General features: G+C 38.5%; 1 protein-coding gene across 1 annotated transcript; it reads right to left on the minus strand.

Moving 5' to 3' along the window:
• Positions 1 to 10,233: 10,233 nt before the first annotated feature.
• On the minus strand, positions 10,234 to 12,608 carry aplnra (apelin receptor a). The gene has a single exon (XM_082189104.1). The coding sequence runs from the start codon at positions 12,420 to 12,422 to the stop codon at positions 11,340 to 11,342; it is 1,083 nt and encodes a 360-aa protein (XP_082045230.1). The 5' UTR covers positions 12,423 to 12,608; the 3' UTR covers positions 10,234 to 11,339.
• Between the last annotated feature and the right edge of the window lie 460 nt (positions 12,609 to 13,068).

Genomic DNA, 13,068 nt, shown 5'->3' on the forward strand with positions numbered 1-13,068 from the left:
CTGAAATTCGCTCTGATGAGGACAGAGATGATGGTATAAAACATCTGCTCAAACTGAACCCTTAATTCCAAGCTTCAAAAGGTAATAAAATATGCTTTATTTTATTCTTCTGTAATGGTTACTCAGATATCAGGGGAGTTTTATATTATCGCGATCCATCCGTGTTAGATATAGATCCGGGTCTCTAAAGACCCGAATATGTAATAATGATTGGTGAAACATTCACGTATTTAAGGGTTAAAACGAAATGCGAAAAAATTTAAATATTCATTATTTTGTGAGAAAATAAATTGCAGTACAATAATATACATCCCCCACAGCCTTACTGTTTGTCTACTCTTAAAGATAAAGGTTTTTTATGGGCATTGATGGTCATGAAGAACCTTTAACATCAGTGGAATCTTGCATTGCACCAAATGTTTTTTATAGTGCAAAAATGTTTTTAAGGATGATTCAGATGTTCGCACACTAAGACAATAAATAGTTCAAATTGGGTTGAAAGGTTCTTTGGGGAACCCAAAATGTAGCATCAGTGTAAAACCCCTCTTTGGCACCTTTATTTTTAAGAGAGCTTAATAAAGGTGTTGACCCAATTTTGTTAGTGAACAAAAAGGAGACTATAGGAAAGAAGAGGAATGCAACAGCACAAATTTAGTCTGTTTGAACACCTGTATGTGTGTTGAAGTGTGTAAGGCCGGATCTGGATGCAGAGACGACTCATCCTTCCTCCTGGAGCTACAAAGAGTCCGTTTAGGTGCTCGTGAGAGGATGGCATTGTGCGGACCGTCCATCCCTGGCTGCCCGTTAGAAAGCTAAACGATTCTGCTCTCACTGCCAGTCCAGCTGGGCACTCATACAGACACACTCATATAAACACACCACATCCTCCCGCCAAAATCACCATCGGATGCAGACACATCTCCCCGAGTGAAAGACAGACAGACAGACAGACTGTGGTTCATGCATCTTGTGTTTAAACTTTCATGTTGTAATAATGTCCAATTATTAATACTGTGCAAAACCTCGTTGTGGTATAGTGGTATTATGATGTTGCAGTAGTGCTGGGTGTGCATTTTCTGCACTTTAACCTCAAATGGTGAAATCCTGACCCAGTTGTATAGCATCCTGGGGAAACAGCATGTTTTATCCATTAAGAAGCACAATGTGAGAGGAAGACCCTCTAGGTCTTATCACACACACAGAGACACGTATTCACACACGGAGCCCGCAAACATCATTCATGGAAGCTTATATGTTTTTATACTGTGCACAAAAATAAAAAAATACATCAGTTCAGGCAAATGCATTTTACAAATGAAGAAATACACACGCAGTTTAATATAAAAGTGCTAACAATATTAGCAGTGAAGTTATTTTAAAAAACTACAGTAAATATTCAAATTAAATATTATATATATATATATATATATATATATATATATATATATATATTAGTTTTATCTAACTGTTGAATAATGAAAAATCACACTTTTTATTGAAATAAATTTAACCTAGGCTACATTTTTCTATTATTTTGTTCAACAAAAAATGTAAATTATTTTTGGTGATTGTGTAGAATATGGTTATTGTATGTTATGTGCAGTGTTGGGCAAGTTACTTAAAAAAAGTAATTAGTTATAGTTACTAGTTACTTCTCACAAAAAGTAACTGCGTTAGTAACTGAATTACATCATTACAAAAGTAACTAATTACCAGGGAAAGTAACTATTGCGTTACTTAAAAAAAAAAAAAGTTTAAATATAAGAAATTTCTTGGATACCCCCAATATGAAATGTTAAATGAATGAAATTGACACTAAATAGAACATCTTATTATTATAAAACATTGTACACTAATCTACACTATTTTAATGTTGCTGTGGGACAATGTGAGAGACACCTATTAACTTAAATATTAAAATATTATCATTACTATAGTGCAACAATAAAACAATAGATGGTTTAGAACTTTTAATATTTATTGCACAGACCACAACTGGCCAACAATTAAGTCTAAAAATAAATTATGCTTCTTAAGAAATGTACCAAAAATAAATAAATAGTATCCTAATAAAAATATACATACACATACACTAGTGCATATAATTAAAATGATAAAACTCACACACCTTTACAACTGGTAGACATTCTGTATAGCCTTGAAGTATTTTCTTCCTCACAATAGTAAGTTTAACAAAAAGTGTTTTCAATATAATACTGAACAATGTATCAACATAAATAATAATAATACAATATAATCTTTTGGGGGTTTATTTTCATAATCTACAGAGAACGTCATCATCAGAGGTTATTTTAGCCAAATTCTAGTCGTGTTTGCCGCACGTGTACGTGCATGCTCACAACCGTCAAACAAATATGTTTGAACGTTCCCTGCAGGTTATTTGGGAGTTTATGTTATATAAACTAATTAAAACATTGCATATGATACCAATATGCTACAGAGATTATTCAAATGCTGATATGTGTAATTTATTTATAAATAAAGTATTTATGCTCGGACACATTCGGTCTCCGTCGCGCACTGTCGAGCGCTTCTCGGACACACTCGGTCTCTCTCGCGCACTGTCGAGCGCGTTCTCGGACACACTCGGTCTCTCTCGCGCACTGTCGAGCACGCTCGCGGCATTCGCCTCGCTTTTGTCGAGTCCCGCGCCTCATAAACACTCACACACCAGAGAAAAAACATTGCAGCTCCTATGGCTGAGAGAGAGCCTACTCGGATGAAAACCGCTTCAGTGAGCTCAATTATAGTAACGCCGCATTTTTATTGACAGTAACGGTAACGGCGTTGTAATGGAGGAAGCAGTAATTAGTTAGATTACTCGTTACTGAAAAAAATAACGCCGTTAGTAACGCCGTTTATTTATAACGCCGTTATTCCCATCACTGGTTATGTGCATATGCAGTTTAATTAAAAGGAGCTAACAATATTAGCAGTGAAGTTATTTTTAAAAACTAATACAACGTTTAAACACAAAACTGCTGTGAAAAACATGAACAGCACTTTCATTCATCTTTATATCACTTTTTAGATCAGTTTTATTGAAATGTATAGCTGTTTTGTTGAATAATGAAAAATTTATATTTAAAGAAATTTAACTTAAGCAACAAAAAATACACATAATATTTTAATTAAAAAAATTATACAGCTTGGAGCAATATTTTAATATTACAAAAATTATGCCTCACTTTATGTCACTCCAAACCAATATGATTTTTTTGTTTCCATGCAACACAAAAGGAACTGGATGAGGGATGGTGTTTTTGGTGTACAATATGGTTATTGTTCTGCTTGCTGTGCTATATATTATCTTTTATTAGCCAAACATACAAACGCACAGGCACATACAATGAACACCTCAAATGTTGCCTGGAAAACTACACTGAACTTGAATGGAAGTCAGTGCAAACAAGTTTAGTTGGCTTTTGTCACCACTTGAATGGAGAGGCCACTTCAGTCTTTGTCTGATCTGAATTCACACATGGACAGGTTTGGTCCTCTCTGGGTGTGGTCACTGGGAGTTGTAAAGAATAAACACATTCAACAACATGCTTTTACTTTGGTTTTGAGATTGTGTAACATGATCATCAACATCATCTGTGTGTATTGCTTGTCTCCTCCATTATAATGGATATCACTCATCTATTTCTTCAACTGCGAGATTTGTCTGAATAGCTGCAGTGGGCACTCAAAATACGATATTGCAGAAAGGAAAAGCAGTCTCACCCAGAGAAATGTCCTAAAGCAGGTCTGACCCCTTAGACTTGCCATACAAGCTTAGATAGTAAACAGCATCTGCAGCTGGAGCCAAATATGTAGGCCTAGCTATTCATGAATGAAAGATCACAGACACCTGTGTAAAGAGAGAGTGCGTGTGTGTTTCTGGCTTGAATGTAACATCTTATGTCGTCTGTTAAAAAAAAAAGTTTTGATAAACATCCCGTGTCACACAATAACTGCAAGCTCACACGCAAGACGTTTTTCAATGCTCAAGTCAAACACTGTAGATTCCCCCTGAGTAAAATTTTCCAGGACATTTAGGGGGTGTTTACAAGACATTAAAAATGTAAAACTTGTTATGCGTTTTGGCCCTTCATTTACAAGACAATGGCATTTTGAGTGCCTGAAAACGCAAACTTTTGAAAACGGTTTCAAAGTCCACGTTTTTGAAAACGATACCATTATCGTCTCCGTGCGAACTACAAAAATGCGAATTTGTGAAAACGGCGACATCATGTGTATGCGTATTACGTGTTCAGTCTATAGCCGCTAAGTGTTTCTTTACAAAGTGGCATTGCCATCTACTGGCCTGGCATGCACAATACAATGTTTTTTAGTCGTTTTCCGTGTGGACGGGGATCGTTTTGACAACGTTGTCGTCTGTGTGTGAAAAACGCATTATTACATCGTCGTCGTGTAAACGTACCCTTACGCATAAACACCATTTAATAGCTGGAAAATGCTCACATTTTAGGCTTACATCTTCACAAGGCTTTTGTAGATTATTTATGTTAAGTATAAGAACTTAATACAAACAATACAAAAACCCCTCAGGCTGACAAGACATGCTGAACATGTGCCAGCAGAGTGATTCAGAATTTGAATCACTTTGTATTATTTTGTTGTAAATTTCACATATTTTCTTATCTGGTCTCTTGTCAAACTTATTTAAAACAACCTGTTCTAATAATAATAATGTGCTTCAATGAAGTATTTACAATAACTCTAGAGGGTTGCGTTAACATTTTCATCTTGACTTTAAGGATCGGAAATATAAAGCCAAACTCATTGGCAGTGACTTTCATAGTAATAGACAGGTGCTATAAAACAACTAATCCTGGACATATAACCTCTTTGTGGTAAAATTGTGTTTATCCTTAGGCTAATACTTTCTTTTTCTCCCAGAGCTCATTACAGCTTAAACAGAGGAGGATAAATCACATTAAACATCAAAAGAGCCCAAACCACAGGGTTGAACAAAGAGGGAAAAAGAGGAGATGAGAGAAAGGTGGATAAAAAGTTTCACAGGAGTTACAAAGTATAGAGATGTAGAGAGTAACAAATCCAACAGCGGACTAGTGGATTTCAGAATGGAAAGAAGATTCAACTCTACCCATAAATGAGAAAATGTTATGACAGGGAGGCAAAAAGTATGATTTCTTTTGACTACACAAATGACGAACCTGTGATATATATAAAAAATTATTGCAATAAGACCCATCTGGCTTAGTTTAGACACTTGATCTGATGCCAAACGTCATATGTGATTTATCTGGAGAAACCACAATAGAAAATGTAGGAATTCCCAGTGTAGACATTACTCTCATCTGTCATATGGACAGTTGCATAACATTCACACTCAAGGCAAATCCAGGAGCTAATGTGTTACACATTCTCCGAGAGCTCTGCGCTCCATCACAGTAACAAGAGACCCCACAACTCTCCCGTCATTGTTTTTCGCACATGAGTATGTTCTTCTGTGTGAGTATGTCTTTCAGGAAACCTCTGCTCAAAGATGGCCTCTGTGTTTTGATAGATGAGAGGCTCCATTGTCAAGCTGGCCCAGACACATTGCGTTATTGACTTGACACTCACTGTGTCTGTTGTTCTACATGTGAATGTGTGCGAGTGCGTGATTAAAGCAGCTGATGTCTGCCTGTCCTTAAGAGTAAAGAGAACTGACAGCAGTATTAGTCCTGACAATAAAAACAGCAAAATCAGAGAAAATTAGTGTTTAATGAGAATTTAAAAGTAATGGGAAATAAAGCATGTATGTTTTTAAGGCCTTTCTGTATGCAATGATACTTTCCTTCCACGAAATACAAGATACCTCTAGTTCGTTTGTTGGCCAGAGGAGAACTGGAGCCCAGACTGAGCCTGGTTTCTCCCAAGGTTCATTGCAACTGTCGCCTCTGACTTGCTTAGTTGGGGACACTTAATATTCAACAATATTATTGATCTGACTGTACTGACCCTGTTGCATGAGAACTGAGCTGAGGTGGACGATGACATCTTTTTTTGCAGAAATGAAAGCTTTAGCATAAGTTCTGCCGGGAAGACTCAATTACTACGTCACCTATTGCCTTCACTTCTATCCAATCTTATTCTTATGCTCACTGTATAAAAGCTCGGTACTTACACATGTTGAGTTCGCAGATACTGAAGCGACGATTACCCCCATCCTCCCCACCACCACCAGGATGGTCCTGTCCATACCTCCCGGGGGGGTCGGCTGCGCCCCTGCCTTCGTCTTCAGGCAGGAATTGCAGATCCGATACCCTCGGATTATGCACTACGGACGGGGCCTACGCCAAATGACTTTGTATATTATCAGCTTGCTGAGCTGTCAATAAATGTACGATTTGTTGAAATAATTCTCCCGAGTCTTTCTGGTAGAACTGCTTTATAAATGAAATTAACAAATTTAATAACTGATGATTTTTACAACGGAACTGAATCGACACTAAACTGACTTTAGCTGAACAACAGCCAAAATGCATAGCCTAATTTTCCTGATATCAGTGCTGTAAAGCTGCTTTGAAAAAAAAATATATACATTTGTATGTTGAAAGGTTTGCAGAAACGGAATCTTTGTTTCCATGCGGAATGATAAAGAACGCTAGACACAAACGTCTCCCTGACATCCTGTAGAATTTATCCAATCAGATGACGACTTCTAAAATCCTGAAGTGTTTCCAATTTTGTGTGCCATCCTGAACAGCAACATAGTGTCTGCCCAGATCCTGCCCACATCTGGACCGTGTGGAATCCACGTGTACCAGATGTGTGCCGTATCTGGGCCGACACCATGTTGCTGTCTGTGAATTGCAGATGTTCAGCCAACGGTCCGTGGGGCTAGGAGACACAATGACAAATGAAAAAAATATGTGTTAAAAAATTGGCTCAAACTTTCAAACATGGTTGATGTGCTTTGACTTGATGGAATCATTGTCTGAAGTTAAAAAATCAGAGCCTGTACACATCATACACTACGTGATTTTCACGCCCCTTTCACACAACGCGTTGATCCCGGGAAATTGCCGTAAAATTGCTGGAGTGCCTTCTATGTGAACGCAAACACGTCCCGGGATTGATGCCGGGATGGGGACCTAGTAACATTGAGGGGATCAGTCCCGGAACGCGCCCTGTGTGAACAAAAGCCAGGACCAATGCCTGACCAAAGCAAAAATCTGGCCGAAAGTCAAGTAGTGTATTCCAGCCTTAATTCTCAGTGTGAGATATAAAGTCACAATTGGGAAATATGAAGTCATGAGAAATAAAGTCATGATTGCGAGAAATAACATTGTTGTTTTTTTCAATTAGGCAAAAAAAATTGTTTTCATAACTTGTTGCAACACTTTTCAACATTTTAATATAAAACATAATGACACAACTGATTATAATGACCTTGGATTGCAGTACATCATCCAATCAACATCATTTTGTCAGGAATGAGAGTACGGTCAGATAAAGTGCACCCAAGCCTCCCGAGAGCTGTCCATCGTGGTGCATTTGGACAGTTGTTTAGTGTAAGTTTTGAAGGCATGACACAGGATGCAAGTGACTGCAAAATCAAGTGAGGAAACACACCTGTCGAGGACTGGGGGATGTGAGCGAGTTTGAGTAGTGATGACAGAGGGTATGCACTTCTGCTCTTTATTATGAAGCTTAGCAGCTGGGACACATACATGCATGTATATCATAATCTAACTCTGTGACAAGGTTAATGGTTTATAACAGTCCTGAATACACACTCCAACACTGTTGTAGCTCCGCACCTGCTGCTGTTTCACACGGAGGCTATTTGAGTGTGGTTGTATTTCTGGATTTGCATACCTGACCAAACACACAGTGTCAGTAAAATCATTAAAATGCTCAGCATGATGACATGATTTAGCAGACATTTCTCAGGCCCACATGTTCATATAGCCTATTTTAACGGTAAATAAATGACAAATCCCAGTTTTTTTTTTTTTTTCTTGCGGTCTCTAATGGATGGGCACAAGCATTATTTCCCCCTGGACCTAATTAACGAAATACAGGTGCAGCTGGGTTGCTGAAGGGATGCCGGAAGACTTGTCGAAGGAGTGAAGAAAAGTGTGTTGTGATTGGCAGGATGAAATAAGCACGTTATTTTTCATTTGAAACTTCTTTTTGAAAGCTTGGTTTGTTATGTTTGGCACAAAAGCCCTGAAACATGAGATTCCCATTAGGTCTGATTGAAACTGAGGACCTCAAACATAATCAATTAACTATATATATTTTTTGTATGTAGGCTATGTATGTATGTGTATGTATGCGTATATAAAAAAAAAAAAAAAAATGTTGTTGTTATATGTATATATGCATATTATATATTACATATTATATATACTGCATATATATTATATATATATATCATAGAAGTTTACCTATCACACCACTCAATGCTCTTTTACTCTAGTTTTTTTACGCACTTCTGCTTAAGCTTGTGCAAATCTCTAGTTTAGACATGGACATAGACATTTAGTGCACTGCAAATATTATTTGTTCTTATGATAAACTGCTTGTGATGTCTTCATTTCTAAATCCCTGTTGAATAAAGCATCTGTCTAATGATTGCAAATGCACTTGAGTGCACTATGTGCATTTACTTTATGCTACTGCGATTACAGTAAACTGTCACAGAAAAGAATATATGTGAAATAGCTGCTTAACATTTAGTGCGTTGTGGACAAAATGCACTGGGCTTTTAAGGTTTGTTATGTTTTTTTGAGATGACATCACTGGTCTGGTTTATCCAGCTAATGAGATTATCTCATCATATCTCTCTTCCAGACAGTGTGTATATCAGACAGTCTGCCAAAAACAATCTGGCGATATTTATCATTGGAACTCTGTATGTTACGAGGAGCTTCGGCGAGTGCTCAAGTTCTTTATGTTCTGTTACTCTGTCCATTCACTTGTTTCTCTGCTCTCTTTGATTTAAAAGTGCCTGGATCCAATTGGTCATGTCGGTTCTGTTGTTATTGGTTAATGTCCCTGTATGTGTGTGTGTCTTTGTGTGTAGCGTCCCTTTCCCCCTTCTTTAACGGTCATCTTTTCAGAAATATTTTTTCACTTGCCCCATAATAGCTAGCTTCAGACAGATATGTATCCATAGTGTTTCATTCTTTAGAAATCATAGTGGCCTCACAATGTCACTGTTAATTAGTCACCATCATTATACCACATGTTGTGTGTGTGTGTGTTTGTGTGTTCCAGGCCTGTAAGACTGGTCTTTACTGGGAAATCAGATATTTGAGGGGTTTTTCAATATTTGAAACTCTCTGTATCTTCACCAGACATAAGAAAAGTTTCAGTCTCTACAGAACCTGGTAGATTTTTATGCATCTTTGTTGTTGTTTTGAAGCATGCAAACACACAAGGATAAATTCAGATTTTACAGGCCCTTGCGAAAAAGAAGTATATTTTAGCATACTAAAAAGCATACTAGTTCAGAAATAATATACTGTACATATATACTATAATAATAGTGCGATCTGAATGTCACTTAACTGCATGCTATTCACAATTAAATAAAAATGTATTTTACTTTATATTAAATGCAATTAGTTGATCTTAAGAATGCTTCTTTGACACACATAAGTCGAAATTAATAATAATAATAGTAGAAGTAGTTATCTGTGGATTTTGCAGGCAGGTTAAGATGTATTATTGTAAGATGTACATGTAAATGTACTGTAAAGGAATACCAATACTTTATGTTTGACAAAAATAAATTAATAATAATAGTAATAATAATTAGAATTATTATAATTGCATGAATATTTAAATCTGTTGTATTTCACAGGTAGTTTAAGACTGGATTTAGATTTTTAAAAATTTACTTTAAGGGAATACTAATATTATGTATGCTTTAAAAGCTATACAATGATGACAATATGACAATGTTTTGGTGGTTTTATAATGTAATACATTTCTCATAATGTAAAAAATGTTTTGTTACATTATGAGCTCAAGATTTTATTATGTTTTGAGAAAATCATTAAATTATAAACATTTTATTACAATAATAATGTAACAGTTATTACATTGGTGCAGTTTTTGTTTCTTTAAAGCACAACAAAATATTAAAACACTGATTTAAATTGTACTTTAAAGTAAAACGTTTAATTTGACTTTATTACAAAGTGCACTTAAGTGTGTTAAGAAACACAGTCATGAAAGTACTCTCTTTAAGTACACTTAAGTGGCCTTTTATTGCATTAATATTATATTACCTACAAGTACAGGTTTTTAAAAATATACAAGATTTAAAGTTTTAAAGTGCACATTCAATACAATTAAGTGGAAGCCGTTTGGAAAAAGGATGTATAGACTATCAATGTGAACTCCCTTTGAATTGTATTGTGTACACCAATACATACCCATAATCATGTTTAATGACGCTAAGACGGTATTGTATTCAAGGAACATATTTAATACAGTTGCAGTAGTTAGTTACAGAAGTTTCAAAAATATAACATTATTTCATGAATATATATCAATTTACACCCCACAAATTTGTTCCCTTCCTCCACTTGTCTTCCTTTATTTTCCCAGAGACATTTGTCACCAGCCATCTGTCTGTCTGTCTCCCCCCACCACCCCACCCTCCCCCCAACCCCAAACCCTGACTCTCTGTCTGCACTTTAAACTATCTAATCAAGCAGCATCACCTTTGCACTGGAACACACTCACACACACTGATACGCTCATCAAAAAAAAAACCACACACATTCATATCAGGGAGTAACAAAAATTATAATTTTTATATCTCCTCTTAACAAGTGCTACAGATACTGAACACATTTCTGAACATAGCAAATTAGCAGAAAGGAAAATAGTATGAAAATACTGTACAATTTGCATCTCTACACCAGTGTATACAGGCTTCAACACAATCACACACTCTTACAACAACACTAGTTCATCCTCAGAGCAGAATCACTGTGGTCAGCATTGTTTGAATGTTTTTGACAAATCTGACCTCCTGTTTGCCTGGATATTTCTGTGCTTTTGAGTGTCAAAGCTGACGAAAAGGTGTCAGCGAACATAAATTCACCCATGCATTCAGACAAAGTCACATCATTCCAGCACTTCATCCATGAATACAGTAGAGTACATCAAACTATGAGTGTTATTTACAAACATAAAGTAATATGTTCTCCAAAGTCCATCAGTTCACCATCAGTCAGAACGGACCAGCCGTCAGTAGATCTCCACTTTTTTTGAACCCCTTCAACCCAGTGTTTTCTCTTCAACTTCATGTTTTCTGTTCTTCTCATTGAAATCCCTCACACTTTGGTGGCCAGCGACTGCACCTCCGACTTTTGAGTCTGGGCGCTGAGGGTCGAGGACATGGAGCTCATGTGCCCATGCATGGCCTTCTTCAGGTTCAGCAGACAAAGGCACTGCGAGCGGAACCGCAGGTCAAAGAACGCGTAGAGGAACGGGTTGAGGCAGCTGTTGACGTATGCCAGGCACGTGGCGTACGGATGAGCCAGAAGCAAGAAGTGGAGGAAACCACACGAGGTGGGTGCCAGGTCCAGGTAGGACAGGGCATCCATGCTTTTCAGCACATGGAAAGGCGTCCAGCAGAATGCGAAGACCACCACCAGGGTGGTGATGATCTTGAGGAGACGCCGCTTCTTCTGGTCTTCCTTGCGCAGGTGGCTGAAATGGCGGGTGACCGTGCAGCCGATGAAGCAGTAGCAGACGGTCATGGCCAAGAAAGGCAGAAGAAATCCAAGAGCGGAGGAGGAAAGGCTCAGACCCGCAATCCAAAGGGATTCGTGATCCTGATTGTGAGCGACCAGGCTGAAGTCCATTGCACAGGTGGTGCGGTTGTTCCCGGCATCATCCACTGTAGTGCGGAACAGGAGAGTTGGAATGGCCAGCAGGCACGAGAGGAACCAGATGGCACCCAGTGAAGCTAGCATGGTGCCACGGGATCGGAGCCGGCCGCTGGACAGAGAATGGACGATTGCAAGGTAGCGATCAAAACTCAGGCAGGTCAGACAGAAGACACTTGCATACATGTTGACCAGCACCACGTAACTGCTGATCTTGCAGAGAGCCACGCCAAACGGCCAGTGGTAACCCATCGCGGTGTACACGGCCCACAGCGGCAACGTGATGACGAACGTCAGGTCCGCGAGCGCCAGGTTGCCGATGTAAACATCTGCCGCGCGGCGTTTGGATTTCGCGCGCCAGACAGTGAAGATAACCACGCCATTCCCGGAGAGACCGAGGATAAAAATGAGCATGTACAGCACGGGGATGAGAGAATATGACGGCTCCCACTCCGAGAAGTCGCATCCAGTCTCGTTATAGTCATAGTAGTCATACGTGTCGACGTATTCCGGCGTTGGCTCCATTTGGTGCAGCTTTGAGTCCTTCAGGATTTTTCTTTTTCTTTTTTTTTTTTGTGTGCAGTTTTATCCAAATCTCTGAGAGTTCAGTGGGAATGTTTGGATTCCTATGTCTGAAAGGAGAGTCTGGGGTAAGTTTCCCTCACTGGAAGCTGAAGCGCGTCTGTGTGAGGGAGAGAAGCGCCCTGTCTTTTTAAACTCCAGACTTCTCACCCCTCCCTCTGAACCCGTATATCGGACCCCTTATCTCCACACACACACACACACACACACACACACACACACACACACACACACACACACACACACACACACACACACACACACACACACACACACACACACACTCCCACCCACCACGGCCCCCCCCCGGGCCACGCAGTCGGCAGGAGCGAGTGTGTGTCAACAAAGTGAGCTTAACTCGTTGTTTTTCTTCTTAATGAAAAAGTAATGGCTTGCTCGTCTTTCAAGTTATTTAGCTTAAATTGTCTGACAAAAATATTTTTGCGTCACGTCTCATTTACGGCACTTTTTAAATAAAAAAGAGTCACAGTCGCAGAATTTCAATGGATGTTGTTAACTTTTCCACACACTAACATTTGTTCATTCATGTCATACTTAAACATCCTGGCCGAATAAATAATAGCCTAAA

The sequence above is a fragment of the Leuciscus leuciscus genome (assembly GCF_965113295.1).
Source record: "Leuciscus leuciscus genome assembly, chromosome: 13".
Classification (NCBI taxonomy): Eukaryota; Metazoa; Chordata; class Actinopteri; order Cypriniformes; family Leuciscidae; genus Leuciscus; species Leuciscus leuciscus.